We start from the raw sequence: 23,872 nt of genomic DNA, 5'->3' as shown, positions 1-23,872 counted from the left end.
AGAAAGAACCTCAAGAAAAAAATAATTTAGTTGGTACTGACACCAACAAAAAACATGTGGGTTATTGGCCTTCCACTCAATCATTTCTTATAATTGAAGGTTGTAACCACTTACCTGGCTGTTCCGGACTGGTGGCCTCATCGACTGGTCAGACAAGGAGCTCTAGTCCTAATCTTTTACCCATGACCTCCTATTTCTTCTCATGGGGTTCAGGCATAGGCTGAAGAGGCTTCCCAACTTGACTCTTCTTGTTCAAAGTATGCCCACTTATCTGCTTTGAAAAACATCCCCTCCCACCCAAATAATATCATTTAAAAATGTTAATAAAAAGTTATTTTCTGTCATTTAGTTATTAATTTTTTTTAATTACTTGACAACCTAAGACCTCTTTATAACATGTTTTGTTTGGGGCATAAATTCAAAATTCCAAACAAAGTACAAATAAAGTTTTAGAAGACAACCCATTTTATTCCGGAGAGCACTTGTGCACTAAAAAAATTCTCTCTATGCGTCGTAATGTGTACCAACTGGCAATGATATTGGCCGGTAAGAATTTCTTGCACATTTTATTAAAGGAATGAGATAGATTGGACTTTAGTGCATGCATCTACCTCACTTCAAATACGAACAATTCTGAATCTCTTGTCAAGGTCTTATAATTCTTTACTTACAGAGAAGACACAAATGAGATGACAAGTAAACATCTGTAGGTGTAATCATGTATGGTTCCCAAATCAGGAATATGAATGTAAATATCCAAAATTTTATTCCATAAAAGTCCTTATTATGGAAAAAGATAATTAAACTGTGTATGACTATAGCAAAATTTAAGGGATATGTAGAATTGTAATTATCACGAAGAACACTGATCAGATCAGAAAATACTAGAATCTGATATTTCAACTACACTGACTACTTTGTAGCTATTTTCTTGAATGTCCTTTCATCCATGATAATAAAGTGTGGATTAACAACTTTACGGTGATCCTCAATGATTTGGTACCGGAAGACAGTAAGTGACAGAGTGGAACCAGAAACATATATTCCTAGCTGTCAGCTTAGTACTTCTTATTCTCGACTGCATTACCTGTACTGCTGAAAGGCAAACTGTGTCATTGCCTTTCCCATTTTAGAAATAGGTTGTATAAAAGTTGCCTCTGTGGTCTGATAGCAAAAGACAGCTATTATTTTAAAAATGTCAACAGTTGATCATTAATGACCAAATATCTTTTTACATGTTCCTCACTGATTCAAATTGTCTTCCATTTCTTCAAATAATCACGCTTTAAGTTTGGTAAGAACAATAAAAAATTAGAAGTTGCATTTGATTTTATTTATCAATCTCTATGGGGAAACTAAGGCCCAAAGAGATTTTTAGTGTGGGCTGATGGGAGTCTCCTGACTTCTAGTCCAGGACTGTTTTACAGCTCATGGCACTACCTCACCGATAGTATTCTGAAGAATTGGCGTCGTTGAGAGGATGTCCCTGGGACCATCAGTCCTGATCAGTGTATCAACGTGGGACATTTGTGTGCTGTTTTACCTCTTTATTTATTTCATTCATTTACTCAATACTTTGATTTAGGTGCCTGATGTTTTGAGAGTGGGGATAGTCAGAAAAATGAGTAAAACTGCAAGTGGCAAATGCGATTTAAAATTTTCTTTTAGGGAGAATGAGTGAAGAAAGTCTGGCTGGAATTTAGAAGTTACAATTTTCCATGGAAAGAATATCAAGAAAGGCATATGGGAGGGATGGCCAAAGGAACTGATAACTTCCTACTGCCTTGGCCTCTGCTGGGCACTTTTATGGGGTTGTCTCATTCCTCTTAACAACCTTTTAGGAAGGGGTTGTTAACCTCATTTTATTATTACTCATGGAGAAATGGAGGCTCAGAGTTCTGTAATTTACCCCACAGTCACACAAGCTGATAACTGGTAGAGCCAGGTCCAACACAGGGTCTGTCTGGCTACAAACCACCTGTGTGCTTTTACTTCTACAGTAGCGTATGTGTAAGGTGAAACAATGAAAATAATGACTGCAAAGTGATACTAATAATAGTAATAATGATAACATAGTGCTTTAGGTGTGTGATCTCTTTGAACAGGATTAAGTGAGCACATGAATAGGGCTGATGTGGTGTCTGTCCCCTTCGTGAGTGAAACAGTATATGTCTATACTTAAGATTTCCTTTGGCTTACTTTGTTTTCTGAAAAATAATTGAACGGCTCAATTAATTTTGTTGTAATGCATTTATCAGATTATTATGTTCTTGATGTGGGTGGATGGGTTGGTGTGTGATTGTGTGAAATCCAACCTGATATATTCAGAATTCTTCCAGTGCATAAGTATATACCTTTGGGTTTAATATTCAATTTTGTAACTAGTAATCACTGTTCCTGTTTACTGAATGGGAGTTTTTATCTGTACCTTTTGAAGCTGAATGTCATATACACCCTTAATTCTTTAGGGGGGTCCATGAAAGAAATGTTAAACACATGAAAAAGCAAGTTTGTAGTCTGTGGAAAATCAGTAAACACTCATTTTTACACATAAATACCCCCCCCCCAAATGAATCTCTGATGTAATTTTATATTAGCCTGCAACTCCAGTTTTAGCATTAGGCTCAAGTCTCCCGTATGGAAGGCTACGTCCTGTTCTGTAATACTCCTACTGTGTAACATAAAAGAGGTGTCAGTTGATAATCAGTCTTCTAATGAATTAACGCTCACCTGCAATTATCAGTTCGATACTAACTTAGGGAAAGACGTGTTCCAGCTCCAAAATTGGATTCAGTGGATCTAAAAATGTGATGCTAATTCACAACTCCCTAAAACTGTTACTACAAAACAGAAGAACTATTTATTTTGCTATTCAGTCTAAAAATAAAACCTTTCACCCAAATTATACGCCTTAATAGCCACATTTTTATCTACATAATTTTAAACTAATTTGAAAGAATCCATGTCTAGGTGCCGTGCAGTCAGACAAGAGTTGGAAGTGAGACAGTTTGGAGATAATGTAAAAGCCCACCTCCCTGCTGGGGACACCTCAAGAATTTCTAGCCTCACAAGGGAGGTGAAGGAAGAGATTTTAAAAGCTGAGCAGCGCTAGCCCTCGCGGACGCAGGCCGAACCAGCTGCGGCGAGGGCCGCGAAGAGTTAACGAGGGACGGAGCCCCCCGCGCCGCGGGCTCCCCGCGCGCTCCCTCCGCCCTCCTGTCCCCACCCTCTCGTTTTGGCAAGGGATTAAAGTGCTCCCCCCTGTGGCAGCAGTGACCCAGAAATGAGTTTGATTCACACAGTCCTTCCTCCATAACAAGCCAAACGCCCGTCCGAGAGTGCCTCCCTGCGCGAGTGCCGAGTGTGTGTGCGCCGGCGAACGCAGGGGCCCGCCCGGCTCCCCGCCCGCCCGCCCGCCCTCCGCGGCCCGAACTCATGCGGCACCGAGCGAGCGGCGCGGAGCCCAGCGCCTCGGCCGAACCCCTCCGCAGCAGGTACGCGCGCGGGCCGCGGGGGGCGCGCGGGGGGGCGCGCCGCGCGTGTGTCCGCGTGTGGGTCCGTGTGCGCGTCCCGATCCCGCGGCGGCGGTGGCGGCTGCAGGACGAGCCGAGAGGCTCAGCCATATTTGATGGTTTTGTTGCTTTGCTCGGGAGTTCTCGGGAGTAATTTAATGCCGAAGGTCGCTGCCTAGTGGAAATAATATAGTACGTCATTAATATGGCGCCAAAAGATTGGGTTCTCGATATGTAGCGAGGAGGGAGGGCAGGCAGCCGCCGAGCGCAGCCTTACTATCCCACCAGTAACTTGGGCATTGCCGGGGCGGGGGCCAGAGGAGGAGGTGGAAGAGAGGATGATTTTTGGAGCCTGAGAATTGATTTATGTTGGATCAGTAAGTTTTATTACGATTATTTTTCCATTTTGGGGGGCTGAAGACTTGCAGCTTTTTCTTTTGGGTTTGCGAAGAACATGCGGTTTTCAGGTGAAGCATCAATTAAACGCGTTCAGGCGCAGACGCCGAGTTTAGTTGGCTTTAGTTTATAAAATTAAAAAAAAAAATCCCCAAAGTGCATTAGGCTGCATGAAAGTGGAAAGCATAGTAGCAACTTGGTAGACAGATGGCAATGGCAGAACGCAGGTTCGCATACATATATGAATCCAGAGTGTGTGTGACCGTGGAGGGGGGAACGACTGGATTTGCCTAAACATAGGTGTGTGTGTGTGTGTGTGTGTGTGTGTGTGTGTGTGTGTAGGTACATTTATGTAGGGTGGCCGCAGCCCCGGCTCTTGTCACCGCGTCACCACATGTCCAAAATATTCATTGCATCTATTCAAGGGCAGTGAGTAGGGGGTGGAGGGACAGCTTGGCAATTTAGATTCTTCCAAATTGGGTTTCCAATGATCAGACCTTTTACTTAATAGCGAGACTGCCTGTAAAGTGTAAAACCTTCCATTGGTGAAATGAGGAAGGAGTTGCATTGATAGAGCAAAGTACCGATTAACCATGAACTTAAAACGGATTGCAAATTGAAACCTTTGGCACCATCTGCAAATTGTGGGGGTGGGGTCGCTTGGTGTTCGCTGCCTTAAATGAACGTGCAGTGTGTACCCCGGTACTGCAAGTTGCAAAGCCCTTTAGTGCACGTGTCTTATGCCTGTGAGTGTGTTTGTGAGTTGGGGGCTGTTGTTCGGGAGCCAGCAGGCTTTCCGGGTTGTTGGCGCTGGCTTGCAAATGCGGGAGAGGGATGGAATGTGGAATGTTGACCGGGGAACCGAATCCTGTCGGAACGGTCCCATTTGCTGGAGAAATTCGATCCCTTCCACCTCCTTCCCGCTCCCCCCCGCCCGCCTGCGGGCAGGAGGCGGGGCAGAGGACTCGGCTGCTGCTCAAAGTGGCGGAGCGCGGCGGCGGGAGGCAGGTGCACGGCACCCGCCGGTGGGGGTGCCTCAACTTCCGCGGGCGTTTAAATAGCCTCTCTCCCCTCCCACCGGTAATAGGTGACCTGGCGGCCGAGGGCGGCGGGGGAGGGGGGAAGGGAACGGGGGAGACCCGGGAGCGAGCCTTCGCGGCACGTGGGCAGGTGCTGGGTGGCCCCGGGGCCAACTTTTGTAGCCCGCCTCTGGCGTTGGAGGAGAGCCGGCTCCATGTGGAAATGGGGGCGGGCGGCAGCCGAGGCGCTGCTTTCTCGGCCGCGGCCGGAGCGTCACCTAACGGTCCCAGCAACGCTGCCGGGGCCCGGGGTGGGGGGCTACAGGATCGGGGACGCCCGGCCGGCCGCGCCCGCCCCGCACAAAGCCCGCGGCGTGGGGGCGACCGCTGCGCCCCCGCCCAGAGAAAGGCTCGGAGCCCGTGGCTGTCCCCGCGCCGATTCCGGCGGGCGGCCGCAGGCGTTTGTTTGTTGGTTCCGCGCCGCCTTCCTAGCCGGATGGCTTCCTGTGACAGAGGTGATACACAGTTTCCAGAACTGTCTGGGGGCGGGAGTGGGAGCGGGAGCCGAGCCCGCTCGGGGCTGCTCGCCGCCGCTCCCTTCGCACAACCGTTTCTCGCCGAGCGCCCGCCCCAGCCCGAAGGTGCCGCCCGGGAGGGACTCGGGGAGGGGGACGGCGCTGCCGTTTCCAGCGGCGCAAGTGGCTTCTGGACGCGAGGAAGCGTTTGATTTGCAACTGGGGCCGAGCGGATTGGTGCAGCTGGCGGCGGCGGGGCGGGAGGAGCGGCGGCGGCGGCGGCGGGGGGTGGCCACTTTCGAATGGAGAGGGCGGCGGCGGGGACGTCGCTGCGGAGGGAGCGGCGCTTGGTTGCGCCACGAGAAGGTGTCATCACTGCACCGGGGCTAATTCCGGCGGAGGTGCCGGGAGTTACTTTCCCCTCCTCCCGCGCTGTTGTTTCTGTCGCCTCGGGAGGAGAGGGAAGGAGGGCGGGAGGGGGCGGCGCCGCGGCCCTGCTTGCACCCGGGCGGGCGGCGGGAGCCGCGCGGGGTGCTCTGTGCGCGGGGCGGCGGCCCAGCTCCCCACACCCCCGCGTCGCCCCTCTTGGGGTCTCAGCCTTCTCCCCTCAGACCACCCCACACTCGCCCCCTTCCCGCGCGGGCCCCCCATCCCGGGGTCCTCCCGGCTCTCATCACCCCGCCTCCTCAGCTCCCGGGCCCAGGCTTTCCCACCCCGGGCTCCCCCTCCCGGGCGCGCAGGGGCGGCCGCAGTCCCGGCGCCGGGTGAATGCAGCGAGCAAACAAAAAAGCGGGCGATTTAAACGTGCCTTCGAAACCCGTTAGGAATGCGTCGTCACCCGGAGGCCGTTTAAAAGCAGCTTTGGCTGCTTTCTAGTAAGGAGGCGGCGGGCGCCCCACCTCGCCTCGGCGGGGACGGGGATCTGTCGCCCTGTTTACCCCGGCCAAGAGGGAATTTAAAATTTCTTTTTGTAAAGTGATAGCTGCAGTTGAATGACTTAAAACAGCTACATTTTCAGGAAATTGGGAGAGAATCTGAGGTTTCCTTTGATGGGAATGCTTGGGGGCTTCTTTCCCAAAGGTTTTTATTAGGTGATCTATTTTTCCTTTTTAGAAACCCGCTGTGAAAGACTAGCTCTCTAGTTACACACTCGTAGCCCAAGGCTAATACCTTACAAAGCTAATGAACTAGTTTTAAGATACAGAGGAAATTATTTTCCTGAAAGCTGCTTTAGGTAGTGATCCACCAATGGTTAGGGATTACTTCTAGTAAGTTGCATTTTGATAAAAATCACTGATAATCGTTATTTAATCACTTCTAGATGGAAAAGGAAACCTTCCAAGTAACCACACTTAAATTAGTGCATCCATAATTTGTTGTGGAGTGGGCAGCACATGTTGGAGAGATACTTAGGATATTCTTGTGGGGGACAACCTTCTAGCAAATAACTGCAGCCTAGAATTTTTATTGCCCTTCTATCCCTAGTATTTCAGTCTCCTTTAATGTCACTTTTAAATCAGATGACTTTCTGATTGCTTGGTAGTTTGCTTATGTTTACATGATCTGGCATTTTCACTTCCACATTTAGACCTAATACTTTTTTCAGCTATTTAAGTGTTCCGTTTTCCCATATCTCCCTTCATCCTTACACTAGCCAGAGCTAAAGGTTGTTACCTGACATCCAGTAGAACTTGAACATGATTCCATCTTAAGAGCATTCATCGGCTGCTTTCTAGTTAGAAAAGTTGGGTTCATTGCCACAGAGAGTTTAACTTTGACAACCTAGCTAGATGTTCATTTTAAAGGGGAAAAAACCCCCATGATACTAGTTCCTTCTCCATCACTTGACAGGTTTTCAGCCTACAAACCAGTGTTTTAGTTTTATATTAGTTCGCAAGGTTGAAAAAGTAGCTATAAAGGGAAACCAGTGAAAAATGATTAGTGTGCCTGAGAGTGAGACAGAAAGAAAACTCTTTGGGGTTTAAGGAAATGCTATTATTTTAGAAATGACTATTGCTTAGCCCAGAGGCTTGGGGAGAAGGATTAACCAAAACAAAAAATAAAAACCTTGGAGGACTTGATGAGAATAAAAGCAGATCTCCATGTGTCTCACCTCTAGTAGGCACTTCATAAATACTGATGTTTGACGTTAAGAAGCCCTTAGTGACTTAAAGTATTATTACAGAAGTGGTGTTACATGTATATTGTTGAAACTCAGAAAATGCAGAGAAGCAAATATAACATTCCTACCACCCAGAGATCACCATTGCATCACTTTCCAGGCAATTGTCTATGCATATGTATGTATGTTTTAATAAAAAAGAGATCATACTGTATATAAAGTTCTGTAAGGGGTGTTTTTCCCCTGTCAGCTAGCTTGGGAAGTTTTCATCTCATCTATTACTGGGACATACTCAGATTCCCTCAGTTGGCGCTAAAATACAACAGCAGCTTTGTCTAAAACTGTCCCGTCGAGGATCATTTATTACACCTGGTTATTTCTCATAAGTAGATTTTAATCTATAGTAACTTTCTGACAGAACCTCTGGCATTGAGGAGACAAGCCTTTGGAATTAATTATGAGTGGATTTTTAAAAAGTTGGAAGTCAAAATAGCATTTTATTGTAATCTGAAAGTCTTAGATTTGGAGATTCTGTTTGAAAAGACTAAAGAAATTTGCCTGATGTATACATATCTCCACCGACTTGTTGGAAAAAATTATCAGCTGTTTGTTTCAGTACTGAGTTGGAACAGCGAACATCAAGCCATCAAACACTGATCAGATCATGTCTATAGGCTATGTCAGGAGTAGAGGAGGTGTATGCATCCTCACAATTCTGCCTCCTGCCTTCCTATTGGTGAAGCTTTTCCCTCCTTTAGTGTTACGGGTACCTGTTATTCCAGTACAGTTAATGGTTTGTCAGAATTTGCATTAGTTTTCCCACAAGGATAATAAAATAAGCATCCTCTGGAGGAAAATACATTTAGCTAGTACATCTTGCTTTTAATTTGGATTGGGATTAAAAAGTTTGGCTTGTTCAAACGGTGAGTTATATCAGTATTAAACTTCTTTCCTCCCTGTCCAAGCCTACGAGTTACAACATTGGTACCATATTCAGCAATGCCCTTTTTATTAAAAAGTTTTTTTTAAAATAAAGGCTGGCTTTGCTTGGAGTTTTTAGTTTCTTACGTGGTACAGAAGCCTGGTAGGAACCTCAGTTGGGAAAGTATTTTAATTCCTGGGACAGTAAGTTTCCTTGACGATTGTGTTCAGTCTTTTCTTCATTTTCAAGATGTTACAGCACTTTATGTGACATTTATTTAAAATTTGGACAAGTTAATATTTATTATTTTGGTATGTGACATTTCAGAAAGTTGAAACTTAATTGAAGGAGAATCTATTGTCATTTGCGTGGTGTACTTAAAAATATTGGTCTGATTGTGAGGGTAAAGATTTTGATGTTTTCCCAACTGGTGTGTTCAGATGGAGTACGTTACTCTGCATTCCTAACAAATGCAAGAGTGGCCCTGGATGGCCTTTTTGCCTTTGAGTGAAAGTGGCATCGGATTTGTAAGTTAGCTAGAGTGGAGTGTCATGAAAGGGAGAGAAAATCTAGTCTAAGAGGGTATTGATGGGCAGTGTTACTGTGGCCTTAACTAGCCTGGACCTTGAATGATTACTAAGGATGTCTTTCCTTGCCTGAAAGCAGCAACAAAAAGATTGTCAGAGGTGGAGTGGAAAGCTTAGTCGCTGGTGAAAGGACTGTATTTCCATTTTGAATTCCTTTATTAACCCTAGACCAGTGGTATATGAAGTGCACTTAATGGAGGTCCAGGGACCAAACTTGGTTACTCTGCAGACAGCCTAGTATTTATTTTTTGTGTTTGGTTCTTCAGGTTTAGTCAAGATGTAATAAGGTGACCGAGAACAGTTGAAGTAAGTTCATTTTTAAAACCTTAGGTTCTGTTGGGCTTATTTGTTGAAGAAATTGAACCACAGTTTTATCTTGTTTTGAAAGCACTCACAACTGGTAATAATATATTTTTAATATTGATCATTTAATGTCTGCACAGGGGATTCTATTAATTTGAAACTTCATGACAGCTTCTAAGACAATTTCTAAGCAGTTATTTTAAGTGAAGATTTCAGTGGTAAGGGTCCAAACTGAAGAATAAAATGAGCATTTGTTTCCTGTACCCCTTACTCTTGGGTAAGGAGTAAGTATTGGCTTAACAAGTTGCTGGAGTTTGAGCTGTGTGGTTTGCTTTTGTTTAGCCCAAAGTACATTAACACGATTTAAGATTTTTCTTGATTACTCACGGCCAGCTTTATGAGCATCAGTTATTTCAGTGTTGAGATTAATGACGCACTTAAGACGTGTGGGCAGAGTCCTGGTGGCGTGTAACTTTTTAAAGTCAGGGGCTCTTTTGAGCCCTAAACCTGTGGAAACTCCCCAAGAAAAAGCGAGTGGCCCTGAAACTTGCATGTCATTTCAGGGACTTGCTGGATACTTTTAAATGTATCCTGGCTTCCAGTTTAGTGTTTAAATTCTGGTGACTTCTTTTTATGATTTCTGTCTGATCCTTTTATATCACTGTTAACCACGAACTGTAGTTAAAATGCCTGTCTAGAACAGTCGTTTTTCTGCTTGTTGGTTATTGGCTTGAAAATCAGATAAGAAGCTTGTTAGAAGTTTTTATAACTTAGTGTACACTGGCCCTAAGTAGGATCCTCAGGGGTTTTCCTTTGAGAAAAATTCATGGGTTTCTAGCCTTGGCCTTTATTTAAGTTGCTAGGAGCACTCCTTCCCCCCCTTCCCCCTTTTGATTCTTGCCTGTTCTGTTTAAGGACACATTAAGGACTGAGTGTGTCTGATCTTTTAACTTAGTGAGTGTTAAGGTATTTGTCATTTGCCCTGGACCTGGTAATTGATTCACATGTCACTAAACATGCATAGTGTTGGTTTATAAATATCATTCTGCCAGTCTGTTGATTTATAGCAGGGATCAGTAAACTGTTTTTGTAAAGGGCCAAATAGTAAATATAAGTCAATTTTTTAGGCGTTGTGGGCCTCATGGTCTCTGTTAGAACTGTTCAGCTCCGCTGTTGTCTGTACGAAAGCAATCAGTGGGCAAAAGGTAAAGGAACGAACTTGGCTTTGTTCCTGTAAAACTTTATTTACAGACAGTTAAATTTGAATTTTGTGTCATTTCCGTGTGTCATGAAATGTTCTTTTATCCCCCCACCCCCAACGCCATTAAATATGTGAAAACCATTCTTAGCTCAGGGACCAGACAAAAACAGCCTGTGGACCTCTGATTTATAGTGAGATATAGCCTCACCTGGTCACCAGATCGTTTCTGTTGGGGCTGAGCTCCTTTTCTGGTAGGAACCTGAAATAATAAGTTGAAATCAGAAGTTCCTTTGATAAATATGGAGGGAGTTGGCTAGTCTGAGGGCTTGCGGCTCTAAGTCTTTGATTCCAAGATCATTCCCTTTGAGGACCTCGTCTGTAACATGTGACCCTGTGTACCTAGGAAGGCACGCCTTCCAAGGCTCCCCCCGCCCCCACCTGTGTAAGGGAATCTGCTTATAATGGGTTTCCTGCTGAGGGAGTAAGCCTCACTGTAAGTCGGTGTAGGTGTCACACCAATCAAAACCAATCAGAAGTTAGTGTGAGCTGCTCAGAGGACGCACTCCAGTGATGGTGCTGAGGGAACTACTAACTAGCACACTTCTTCCAGCCCCACCTTCTGTGTGCTCCGCCAGGCAGCTTGGCATTTGCCGCCACCTTCACGTCTGCGTACCAGGAAACCATGTTTCCATTTCCAGGTTAGCAGACTATTGGTCACTGATTTCATCTTAGCTGTCTGCTCCCTGATAGCACACAGTGCATGTCCTTAATCTTCTAGGTACCTTGTTTCCAGATCTCAGCAGGCGCCCAGGATGGGGAAGCCCGAGGTCCAGGCACACAGGTGCCCACCCATCTTGGGAAATAACTGATCTTTGGTTCGTTTGGCACCTGACTTTGCCCTGGATGTGTCTGTGCGGCTTTCCTCATGCTGTTTAACCTCTCTAGAATTCAGTGGACTTGTCTTTAAAATTCGGAAAGGTAGGTTAGATAAATGATCTAAAATGTTGTTGAGCCCTGCAGTTAGGACTTTATGGTCTTCTTTGGGGCACATTTCCTGTAGACACAATCCATGGGGTGAGACTCTTCAGCTCTAAACCTGGAGAATACTTGCCAGACCTTGCTACAAGGTTTGGGACCATCTTGCTTTATGTGATCATAATAAAAAGACTTGTGCATTGGGATGAAATGTTTGTTTTCATATGTAACTCAGATGATGGGTAAATGCAGTTTTTGTTAAGTGGGCCATCTAGGTCTTCTAATATACACATGGGGGAGTTTTTCTCTCTCATTGTCTCTCTTTCTCTCTCTCTTTCTCTTTCTTTTAAACAGTACTTTAAATTTTTTGGTGACTTAACATTGTTAGTGGTAACTGATAGTTTCTGACAACCGGCTATAATCAAGGAACAAAGTTCCTCAAGCAGCTGCATTTCAATCTGTGCACAGTGTAATTGTCATTAGCTGGTTGAGTCTGGTTTCTGCAGAAGCTGCTTTGTATATCCTGTATAAGAACATCTGGTTTGAGCATTTAAAAATCTTTTAAAATTCCCCTGTAGACACTTTGCATTTATTGACTTATTCTTCCAAGGGTAGAATAAGGGGTTGTAGACGCCTTCCCATTCTTAGCCTAACATTGGTTCATTCAGAAACCATCTCCTGTCAACACCTGGGTTCTCTAAAGTGTTATTTTTCAGTGAACTCTTCTCTCTCTCTCTCTCTCTCTCTCTCTCTCTCTCTCTCTCTCTCTCTCTCTCATAGATTAGAACTCAGTTCAGAAACTACAACACAAGGGAACACAAACATGATTTTAGTGAAATATTTCAGAAAATACTTTATTTTCATATATTCTGAAGAGATTGATTTTACTTTTCGCTGGTAAATGGTCAAAAAAAGTATGAAAGGAGGAATAGGACGTGTAGGGCAAATAGGCTTCATCTCTCATGAATTCTGACTGAGTGGCAGCACTGTGTGTGTTAAGGAGGGTACTGAAGTCATGTCTGTGCTTGTGGAAAAGAATGACCTCACATGGGTGGAGGAAATGGCGTGTTTCGTCGCCATCTCTGGAACATAGCTTTTTAATTTTTGTTTATTTTTACCAAAATAGTACTACTCTTGAAATGGATAGGAAGTTGAGTATTTATTCTTTAAGGGTAGTTTATACCCTAGTTTTCCTGTCTGGGTTAGTTTTTCTGTTCTTACATATAGTATATCTAGTGACCTGCTACTGGCATTGGCCATTCTTCTGTTTGAAAACTTTTGCTTTTTAAAATAATGAATGAGTGATAATAGCATTTTACAGTATCCTATTACCTTTTCTAATTTTTTTCCGTCTTTGCTATTCCATCAGGTATTCTTTTGAAGCAAGACCAGCCTTTGCTGCCCATCTCAGGAAGGAGGTGGAATATAGTGTATTGATGGCTGCTCATTTTAGGCTGGTGCTTTGCATGGGGCCAAGAAGCTGTCCCCCAGGGTCTCCTATATATGGTGAGGAGCAGAGAAGAAATGTTTTGGATTTTAAATCTTTACTATTATAAGTTTAGTACAGCATCATAGTAAAAAATTAAAATTGTATAAAAGGTGTAAAGAGAAGTAAAAGTTTCCAGTCCATTCTGTCTGGACACTTTGGTCTCATTTCTCAGAGATGAACACTATTAACCTTTATGTACTTCCAGAAATTTTTCATGATTATGCAAGCAATTGGTGTATGTATTCTCTTCCTTCCTTCCTTTTATATATAAATGGGCCTATATTGCAGGGTTTTCTTTTTCTTTTTCCTGCAGTTTGCCTGTGTTTTTTTTTTTTTTTTCTTAATACGTCTTTGGCCCCTTTCCATATCTGTGCATGTAGATCTAACAGAAAGGAATTCTGAGTAGATGGAAATGGGGACAGGAGCTCAAGATTGGAGCCCGGGGTGACTGACTGCCTTTATTGTTTGGGTGTGAACTCATTTACTCCCCTGTCAAGGGAAGTTTAAAAAAATAACATTCCAAATATGAATGATTGGAATGTTTTGTTGTAGCTGCTTTTCAGTTTCTGACTCTAATTGAGTCAGCAATTACTTACAGAGACCTGGGAGGGGTTTAATAGATTGTTTTAGGGCTCACAAGCACGCACTGGATTATTTATAAATTGGCAAATGGTTGCTGCTTGTGATTCATTTCTACTCGAATTTATAAATTCCTTAAAATCTTGAAAAATTGCTTTATTGACTTTTGAAGTCTGAATTGAAAAATAATTTGTAAAGAATTTACAGTGAACTAGTGTGATACAGCACTCAGGCTTTATTAGTGATATTCATAGGAATACATATTGTAGTTATGATTGGTCAGTTCTTAAAATATTTTTTTTGGGAGAGGTGGTTGTTTGTTGCTAAATAAATTCTTTTCAGCTGAATATTTTCAAGTGTGATGCCTTTGCAAGGGCTTACTTTTTTATAGTAGCTTAGGCAACAATTTTCTTTAAACAAATTTTGAGGTATAACATTATAAAGGCACATTTCAAAAAGTTCCATTTTGTGGGGGGAGGAGTTGATATATTTAGATAAGATTAAAACTTGAACACTTAAGATCTAAGCAGTTTGTTTAGTTAATCTATGACTGGTTTTTTTGACCAGATAAAAAAAACTCTTTGGTTAAAGTAAGAAATCTGGATTTGAATTACAGTCACATTAGTAATTTTAGACTTTTTGTGAGCATATGAATTAGATAAGGTTGACAATTTGAAAACTTTCTACCTAGACAATTAATGTTTGCTTTAAAAACAGCTGGATTTTCTTCCCATTCACTTAGGGACAGGAAATTACTGTGAAGTACAGGTACTTTGTTTCATTGGGTACCCTCTACTCCATAGGGATCAAGAAGGTGACCTATTAAGAAAATGTAAATCTTTTTTCATGAAAGGGTATATGATCAATACTTTAGGAGTCATAGTGTTTAAAAACAGTATTCAAATTGTGTGAACTTAGCAAACAAACAGAAATGAGTAGTTCATTACAAGATACTTCTTACAAAAGACCCCTCGGTGTCTGAAAATACATTCTTTAACGTACATTTTTATGTTCTACATTTTCTGAATACATTTGTAACTATAGTACATTTAAGTATTAGATTATTAACTTTCATAGAGAATGGAAGGACATCAGTAAATTTAAAAATAATGTAATGGAAGTTCCTCCAGTTAAAGGTCGATTAGATATTAAAGTGGAAGCCACTCAGATTCTGTAAAGCCAAGTGAGCAGAGCATACAGTTTACGCGTGGGAATTCAGTCATCATCTAAAGGTTCCTTTAATATGTAGCACTGCGTTAGTTGATACATAGAGAACAAGTAGGTAGAGGTCTCTAATTGAGTACCTTCTAGAACTTTCTGAGAGTGCAATGCATATGAACACGCAGTGGATAAAATTGATGTTTTGAGGAAGAAACCAGCCTTTCTGTGTGTGAGCCATAAGATAATTAAAATCACTAGGGTATAATTCTTATTACAGCTGTAGAGCTTATGGCCTGATAAATGGTCCTGTTCCACCACAGAGATTAATTCTAGTAACTGGACAGTTTTGTTTTCCTCACATGGGTCCCTCAGTTCCCAGGAATAGCATTGCATAAACATCCTCAAATTCTTAATCATCTATTCTTTTGTACAAGCCCTTATCTCCTTGTCCCTGAGGTCATTTCTCATTCTTTCTTGGTTAGAAGTACATACCAGTCGTGCCTCCCTGGGACCACACCCAGGTCACTAAACTTGATCACTTGCAAATTCCTGAGCCACACTGGGGATGAATGCCTTCAGCTAATGGCTGCTCTTAGTGCATGCTGGTCCCCCCCCCCCCCTTTCAGTCCAAGGAATCTTCAATTTCAAGGTTTTGAGGTCCCGAGCTATCTCATGTGCATATCCCAGGTCCTGCCATAGTCTGTGCATGGTGCTGCTGTGACCCCATAGCAGGGTCACACTGAAGCTGCTTGTCCAGTTATTTGCTTACTGCGTCGCCCCGTGTGCCGTTCCATGTCCCGTTCACCACATCTCTGCCATCTAACTCCGTGCAATTTTGATTGAATTGCTATGTTAGCTAATCCACTGCATTTTAGCCCATGTGACAGAAAGGGCTGAAGGAGCACACTTGGCATGTCATCTGAATGGGATTGGGCAGTGGGTGGGGAGGGGCCTGTGCTTCCCCAGGAGGTAGGTGGTGGGTGCTGACTGGCCACCACAGCTGCACACCCCTGGCTGCAGTGGGTGGTGGGGAGAACAGGGCAAGGAGCAGCATGAGCAGAGGGTGGAAACAGAAAGGGGCCATTTTCAAGGGCAGAGGCTGGGCCCACCCGAGGCCAGCTGGTCCTGGGGCTGGTTAGGACAGAGGCTTGGGCAGAGCTGAAGAGCCCGGGGGCAGAAAACCTCTGTGTTCTGGGTGGTCCCATTTGTAGTGTGGAACAGAGGGAGACAGTCACTTAGGGAATAGCTTGATGAAGTCACCTTGTAGGGAGGATTGACTTTTAACAATTGGAAGGGGTTAGAAATTATAGGCATGGAGAACAGGGTGGTGCTGAAAGCAATGTACGTATCGGTGGTTGAGGACAAACCTGCTGGTCACTGGGGGAATGTGAAACGGTCACACAAGCACTGGCAGCCTTGGCAATTGGATGTAAGGTGAGAAGGGACGTATACTTGTAAAGAAATGAGCAAACAGTAAGACTGAATGTGAAAATGCTGCTCAGAGTCCTGCTGTGGTGGTTTATAAATACACACGTGCTGTTAAGTATTACAGTGCTTTGCCCAGAATGCTGTGCTTCCTCTCTGGTCACCTCCCTGTGGCTCTTTGGACTCTGCTCAGAATCCTGCCCTGGCTCCGTCCACCTGACCCCATAGAGCCTTGTGTTGCCCACTGTCAGGCACTAATCCTGCGAGTCCCTGTGACTTCACACCGCAGCTCCCTGAGGTCCGGGACGCACTGCCGTTTCCCTCAGCACCACCTGATCCGTAGCTGAGGTGCATCTTCTTGTGCGTCGCTGGAGTGTTTCCAGTAGCCTTTCAGTTCATTATTACTGGAGACTCTTATGCCCACATCATGGTTGCCCTCGTCCTAAAGGGCCATCCAGAGGAGGGAAGAGGAGGGCCCTGTGCTTTCCCGGTGGGCTGTCCTGCAGATGTTCGCAGCATGCAGCCGCTTCAGTGTGTTTTCCCAAACATAGTACCAAGGACTTTGATTTTGTGACTTGAGTAACCCAGGTGAGGTAAAGCTGCCTGAGGTGAAATCCGAAGGTCAGTGTAGCGTTCTCAGCCTCCCTCACTCAGGGTCTTCGTGCGTGAAAATGGAATTCATTGGAAGGAAAATACCATTTTTACTCTTTATTTGCGTAATTTTGCTTGAGTATTGATGTGTGTTTGGGAGCATCATTCCCCTTGGGTCAGTGCCTGGCATTTTTCATTTAGCGACGTGAAGAAAGTGCTTTCTCTGGGAGTGTGTGTGAGAGCGAGGAGGAGTAATCAGAAAGCTTCTCTGTTTTCAAAGCTCTTCCTTCTGCTTAGGTAAATGTAAGTTGTCCAGATCAATGAAGGTGTGATCAGCATTTGATTCCTTGTAGCTGGGGAGTGTTTTCTGGGCTTTTCCAGGCTCCCACTTCTCCCCGTCGTTCCTGCATCCGCTCAGAAGGTGGGAACTGCATTCTTCGTGTTGTGTCTGGCATCACGCTGTTACTCGCAAGGGATTCCTCTTTAGGTAGCTCTTTATATATGTATTTTTTTTACTCTCGTAACATAGGCTTTGGGAGCTGCAGCTGTTGGCATGAGGTTGGTTGTGCTTCCCCTTGTCCTCGCACTGCCTCCTGGTGGGTCCAGAGGGGAGCAGAGGTGCCTTCTCTAGAAGCCTGGGGGACTCTCACTGTGAGCACGTGGTGTACATGGAGACAGGGCATGGGGGACAGTCATTTCAAGTGCGCGTGACTGGCCCACAGGTGTTTGGGCCGTGGGAGTTTTTGACTAGAGTGAGCCTGCTCCAGGCTGAGTTGCAGGTAGTGGGTGTTAAGAGCTGGGGCTGAATGGGGCTCTGAGAAGAGGGCTGGGTGGGTTTTAGGGCCGTGCCCCTGCCCCACAGTGTGAAGCCCTAGCCCATAATGAGACAGCTCCTGACCCAGATCAGGACTCAGGGCCTGGCTCTGTCTTGGTAAATTCTTTTAATGTTTTTTGAAGAATCAGTTGGCAAATAAACACCCACAAACCTTAACTGGATGAGTGTCTCAGAAAGAAAATATAAAATACTGGAATTACAGAGTAGGGGCTTGAATATTCGAATGAATCAGGTAGGTCTGTTTTGTAGGTGGGCACAGACTACATTGTAGGATGTGTTTTCTGCCTGTTTGGTCTGCTCTTTTAGAGGTCCATTTACAGTGAAGCTCAGTCTTTTAATTTGTCTTGTTCTAGCACAGTGGTTCTCCACACCATCCCCATGTGCCCCGCTCTTGGAAACACACCACGCTCTGATACTGTGGTTTCCAGTGAGGGAGATTGCCTGTACTCTTCTGAGGGGCTGGGTGGAAGAAAACCCTCCTCCATCATTGGGAATCATTGCTCTGCTGTAAGAGCAGGGCCCTAAAGATACGTCAGAATGATCAATACTTTTATTTTGGGAAATCTTTTTTGGATTTGTTTAGAGAGTTGCCCTGTGTGACTATTATCGTGAGTTCCTGAGTTCAGTGGCTGGCCGTCAGTCCCCAGCCTCTGAGCTCTTCCTAAGTGCAGTCTTTCCCTTACCTGGTGGGCTGGAGTCCTGTTACCACCAGCTCCCTGGGTACAAGCCGCCTTCTTAGTCTGCCCGGTTAGACTGGACTCCTGGAAGGAGTTGGGGTGAGGTGGTGAAACTGGATTTGGATGAGAAGCTTCCTGCCCTCAGTGTGACCTTGGGCAAGTCGCACTGAAACCTTTTTTGGCTTCAGTTTCCTCAGAGTAAAGAAGAAGGGTCCGCCTCAGAATTACATACTCGCTGTGGTCCCTTCCTGTTCTAGCCTTACATTGCCGAGGGGTTGGAGATGGCTGCAGGAGGCCTTTGCAGTCCCGTTACCCCATTTGTTTTGTTCCTAGAATCTAGGTTATTCGGCTTTTAGGGCTATTTCAGTAAAATTTGCTTGAGAAGCATAATCCTGCCTGGTGCAGTGTAAATAGTCACACCTGCAGGCCCCCACCCGGCACAGAGTAGGAGCCTGTTCATCAGGAAGCCCCGGCTTGTCCCTGGGCTTTGCCTGCCCTGCTTGCTGCCTGTCAGCCCAAGGACTCCTGGAGTAGTTGTCCTGATACTGTCACCACAGTGAGAGAGGAACCTGGAACCTCTGGGAGACCTACTGAAACACACTGCTCTGCCCCTCCCCCTTGTTTTTCAACCTGTTCTGTTAATGATTGCACCTAATTATGTATCTTTGGGCTTTTCAGTGTTTACCATTCCAATGCTGCTTGAAGCCGATTGTTTGCTTTTGTATGCTGTGACTCCGGGCTGCCATCTGAAGCACAACTTGATGATAGTGTGTTATCATCCTGTGTTAAGTGCTGTCTCATTGCTTTGCAGGCTGCCTGCTGTTTCCCGGGGAGATCATGAAACGAGGTCGCCTTCCCAGCAGCAGTGAGGACTCTGACGACAACGGCAGTAAGTCCTGCTTTCTTGTCCTTGGAGCCGGCCGGGGTTTGGGTCTGTGCAGAAACAGGATTGTTGAACGCAACGCTTTAAATAGCTGAGGCCCTTCGCGTGTCAGGCAGGTCAGAGAAACACTTCTGCGTGTGATACTGACTGCGGGTCTGCACGCGGATCTCTGCGGGCGGGCTGACCGCGGGCAGGCATTCCCAGGCTTCCTGTGTGTTATCCGAGGATGAATAATCCGGTTCCAGGAGCCATCAGTGTGTCTGGTTTTCCCAAACATCATTTATGGCACTTCACTGTTGCTCTTTATGAAAAGAAACTTAATCGAAGCCGGTTAATTATTAACTAGTTGAACACAATCCAGAGAGGGATTAAGGACTGCCTCGTGTGAGGGGAAAACAGCGGTACAGGTTTTAGCAGGTGGCCAGCCAGCGAGTGCTCTTTACTCGATTTTACCATGACCACTGCCTGCATCTCCGCTCTCTGGCATCCTCGTGTTTTCACAGTGCAGCCGAGAACCAGAAGGTAGCTGGCTTCCAGGCAGTCAAAATAAATGTGACACAGCACCCGTGTATTGAGAAGCTAACAGACTGCTCGGAGAGCCCCCCTCGGATAACAAGGACATTTCGTACCTAGCACAGTGCTTTACATGATAGGTTAAACCTGGAAAACCTTGAAGGAATGCTTGTTCTACTGTGTGATGGCAAAGGTGTCAGGCCTGCTTTCAAGGAACTGTCTTAGGTAGATATATGTAAGCTCCAGCTCTGGTAGAAAGTCTTCGCAGCAATGGAGATGGCTTTGCCCTGTGCAGACGGAAGTACATGTAGGCACGGATTCACAGGAGTGGAGACCAGGGGAGCCTAGGGAGGAGATGAAAGTTGGGCAGGTCACGAAGGATGAAAGAGTTTTTAGGTGAACAGGGTGGTGTTCGTTTCCTAGTCTCCAAGTTTTCAGCAGATTAAAGCTGTAAATTAAGAAGCAAGGCTTTGCTGCCGTGGGTACCCACACTGATAGGTGGAAACAGAACACAAACATGGTATTTTGGTTGCAGCTTTGGGTTCAGGCATGGAACAGTGGGAAGTAGCATTGGTGGCTGTGGGAGGGGTGGCGGGTGTTTGGGGGCACGGCTGAAGGTAGCTGTGATCAGATCAGGAAGGCCTGGGATGCAGGAGCTGAGGGGGTTTGGGGGCAGACAGTGGGGGCGCGGTTTGGCACAGGGAGGAGTGAACTGGGCGAGGGAAGGAGAGACTCGGGAGTGTGGGCTCTAGAGGGAGAGACCGAGGGGCCTGGCCGAAGTGCAGTCAGTAAAACCCATCAGAGCCTCCGGATGCTTCCCGAACTTACCACCTGTCACTTCACGGCCTTTACTACCTGTTTTCTCTAATATTTGCTTAAGCTTTTTACTCCTTGAGGCAAAAGCATGCTCAGGTAATTCTTTTCTGCCCATATCAGACTGTCCTCAGAGTTGTAAGTACCCAACAAATGTCTGCTGCTTGCTCAAGTACACAGTTACTGTGTCCTGAAGCAATTAAAAAAAAAAAAATCTCGCTCTTCAGGCTCAGAGTTAATGAAAAGAAAGTTTGTGAATTGCCTCTGCTGCTAGTAATGCCCAGTAGGAGGCAAAGAGTCCTATGTTAGTGATTTTTTTGGGCAACAGGTTCGCGCTCACTGTTCCCATCACTGCCGCAGTTCTTTCTTGGGGGAGCTGGGTGAGAAAAGGTTCTCCTGTTCTCTGGGATTTACAGCCTTCCCCTTTCTGGACTACTGCTGCCCAGTAGGATGGAAGTGTTCTAATCTAGTGTAATTGAGGAACTGAACTTTTAAGTTTTATTTAATTTTCATTAATTAAAATTTAAATTGCCACGTGTGGTTAGTAACTACCATGTTGGCGAGTGCAGTTCCGGGCCGGGGCCCAGTCTAGTCCTCAGCTGTCCAGAGGCTCCTAAAAGCCCCAAAGTCCCTGGATTAGTCAGCTCAGGCTGCCCTAACAAGCACCGCAGACTGGTGGTTTAAACAACACATACTTATTTTCTCACAGGTCTGGTGGCTGGAAGGAAGTTCAAGACCCAGGTGTAGGCAGGTTTCCTCTTTTTGAAGCCTCCGTCGTTGGCTTGCAGACGGCTGCCTTCTGGCTGTGTCCTCACAGGGTGTTTCATCTGTGCATATGCTCCCCTGGTCTCTTCCAAGGACCTCAGTGAGACTGGGTTGAGGTCCACCCAGATGACCTCATGTAACTTAATCACCTCTTTCAAGGCTCCGTCTCCAAATACATCGCATTCTGAGGCACTGGGGCTTCAACATGAATTTTGGGGGATACAGTACAGCCCATAGCGGCCCTAGAAGACGAAATGCTTCGTGTAAACATGCATCGCCCCTCCAACTCTGGTTAGAAAGGAAGGAAGAAGAGAGCACCCAAAGTTCCATGAAAAGTATGTCCTTCAGAAGTCACCTTATTGGTGATGGGCCGTCTTCTTCCTCCTGGTATTCATGTCCAGGTGGGCGGCGGAGGGGTAAGGTAAATATTTGTAGGGTACTGAGGGGTTAACTCAGACAGACCACAAATCGGGGTTCTCCCTGCCCCTAGGCCAGATCTGGAAATCCGATGCTGCTGGTGGAGGACGTGATGGTAGCTGGCGGTAGACAGCAGGCGGGCCGTCGTCTGTCATGCAGCTGGTTCAGTAGAAAGCACGTGCTGAGGCTTTATGTGCTGTCCATCCAGGCCTAATGATTTAGTAGCTATGGTGGATGATGGTATTCGTAAGAACCTTGGAATGCCAAGACTTAACGTATAAAATTGCACGCATATCCATGCATGCCTTCCCATCTTCTCCGAGGGCAGCTGCTTCCCCGTGTCGGCCTCTGCTTCTAGACGTCCTGTTTGCATCGCAGGCCCATGGGGTAAGTGGGGTGCCTTCTGCCCCTGAAATCAGGTCCCTAGAACTGGGCCGGTCCTCAGCTGGGTCTGGACGCTACGGAAGCCCTGCTTATAAGATGGGCTGGGTCTGAGCACTGGTGGCTCCCAGCATCTCCAGCCTGCAGCCCTGACAGGGTTTTGGCAGCTGCTCCCACCTCCATGCAGAGCATGTCCAAGTGGAGGAGAGGCAACTGCAGACGTCAACGTGGGGCCACAGTGGGGCCCCAGCACGGCTGCAGCCATGCCTGGGCTCGCCGGCCTCCAGGGCTGAGCCCTTTGCTCAGTTTCCTGGCGTGGTCCAGGGAGCGCCGGTGTGCTATTTACCGGCAGGGATGGATGGGCATTTTCTGTGCCAGTGCAAGCCCTCATCCGGCGGCAGTCGTAGCTGTAGACGCTTGTCCAGATGCCCTGGGGGGCCAGCCCTGCAGTTGGATGGAGTAGCGTTGGGTGTTTTGCAGGTCACATCTATAATTGCTGGGCTCCTGGGACTCGGTGGCCCAGCCGATCTCTGAAGTTACACATTGTGCCCGGGTGTGGCCAGAGAAGCAAGCCCTTCACTGCCTGCCTCCCTGCCCAGGACTCTGTCCCTAGGGGTTTCTACACATGTGGGACTAGGGTCCACCACCTATTTTCAGTATTTCCAAAACCTAAAGGAGATTGCATTTTATCTTTAATAAAGCTCCAGAGGCTTATTAAAAAAACATCATGTCCTTGCTTTTGGCAGGAATTATATATCATTGCTTATCTCAGACCAATTAACAGCTCTGATTAGCATTCTTATATTTCTGTAAAAGTAAGACAAGCATTAAATAGTACGTAATGAATACTGGTCATTCGGCAATTTTTTTCAAAATATGGGGGATTTCGCCAGGATAAGGGACCAAATGTAAATGGTGTTTGGTTTTTTGGTTGTTTTAAAATGTAGCAACTCTTCAAAGACCCAGAGGGAAATCGGTTCATATGCTTTCCTCAGAGACAGAGAAGTGTCCTGCTACTTCAGTTTTTCTTAAAGTCGTGAAACAGGGCTTCCTTTTCCTGCCGAATGTTCTACTTTCAGGGCTGTGTTGACACCCCCCCCCCCCCCCCCCCGTGGGAAGCTGAGTGGTGTGGCTCTGAGGGTCTGGAGCCAGGCACCTGGTAGGGGGGCCCTGCTCCCCGGTTGTCCACACCTGTCCAGGCCCTGACACAATTCTGTCTCCTCCAGTTCTCCCGCGGAGCTTGGCTCCTCCTCCTGTCTTAGCGAGAGTGAGGAAAAGAGAGCTGAGGCAAATTCAAACCTAATTTGGCCCCTGGTAATGCAGGTCAGTGGGTGGCACCCATGAAGCTCTGTGGGCACTTTTGTTTTCTCAGGCTCTCCCCAGCTTACAGAACAATAATGAAGAGAGACTGGTATTTTTAGTGGCTGACATATACTTTCTGCTTACACCCCCTTCGTGTCTTAACTGCCTTTAGTGGATTCCCTTCTTTTTCTTTTAATAACTTGTCTTCATTTTCTTATGTTTGGCTGGCTATGCTTGGTTACCTCCATGCAAGTCTTGGGTGGTTTCTCTTTTGCATAAAAGTGAACTCTGCCTCCGTTCTGTTTCTATTCGACTGTACCTTTAGTTCGCTCCTTTCCCCCATCAGTTGCATCTGGGGACACACCAAGGAGTTACGTAGAAATTCTTGAAATGTGGGGATTTTGGCCCGAATATTGCAGAACGCGCACGGTATCCATGTCTCCTCAAGGTACCTGGGTGGCTTGGCCCCGTGTCAAACCCAACTTGTGC

General features: G+C 45.9%; 1 protein-coding gene across 8 annotated transcripts in view; it reads left to right on the top strand.

The window, feature by feature from the left end:
• Positions 1-23,872, top strand: part of JADE1 (jade family PHD finger 1) — a 147,702-nt gene that overhangs the window by 90,157 nt on the left and 33,673 nt on the right. For 2 of the 8 annotated variants that reach the window (XM_019749014.3, XM_088792614.1), the window contains one exon: positions 19,121-19,198. In XM_019749014.3, coding sequence (XP_019604573.1) covers positions 19,147-19,198 — 52 coding nt within the window. In that variant the 5' untranslated portion in view covers positions 19,121-19,146. Of the gene's footprint in view, positions 1-3,288; positions 3,495-3,730; positions 3,890-4,859; positions 4,996-5,418; positions 5,443-12,948; positions 13,059-19,120; positions 19,199-23,872 lie in introns of those variants that run through there. The other 6 variants (XM_074338532.2, XM_019749011.3, XM_019749012.3 and 3 more) reach the window with 6 other exon arrangements.

Source organism: Rhinolophus sinicus, chromosome 15 (genome assembly GCF_057876585.1).
Source record: "Rhinolophus sinicus isolate RSI-liver-muscle chromosome 15, RSI-T2T, whole genome shotgun sequence".
Classification (NCBI taxonomy): Eukaryota; Metazoa; Chordata; class Mammalia; order Chiroptera; family Rhinolophidae; genus Rhinolophus; species Rhinolophus sinicus.
Note: the sequence above shows the minus strand (reverse complement) of the source record. Positions and strands in the feature narration are given on the sequence as shown.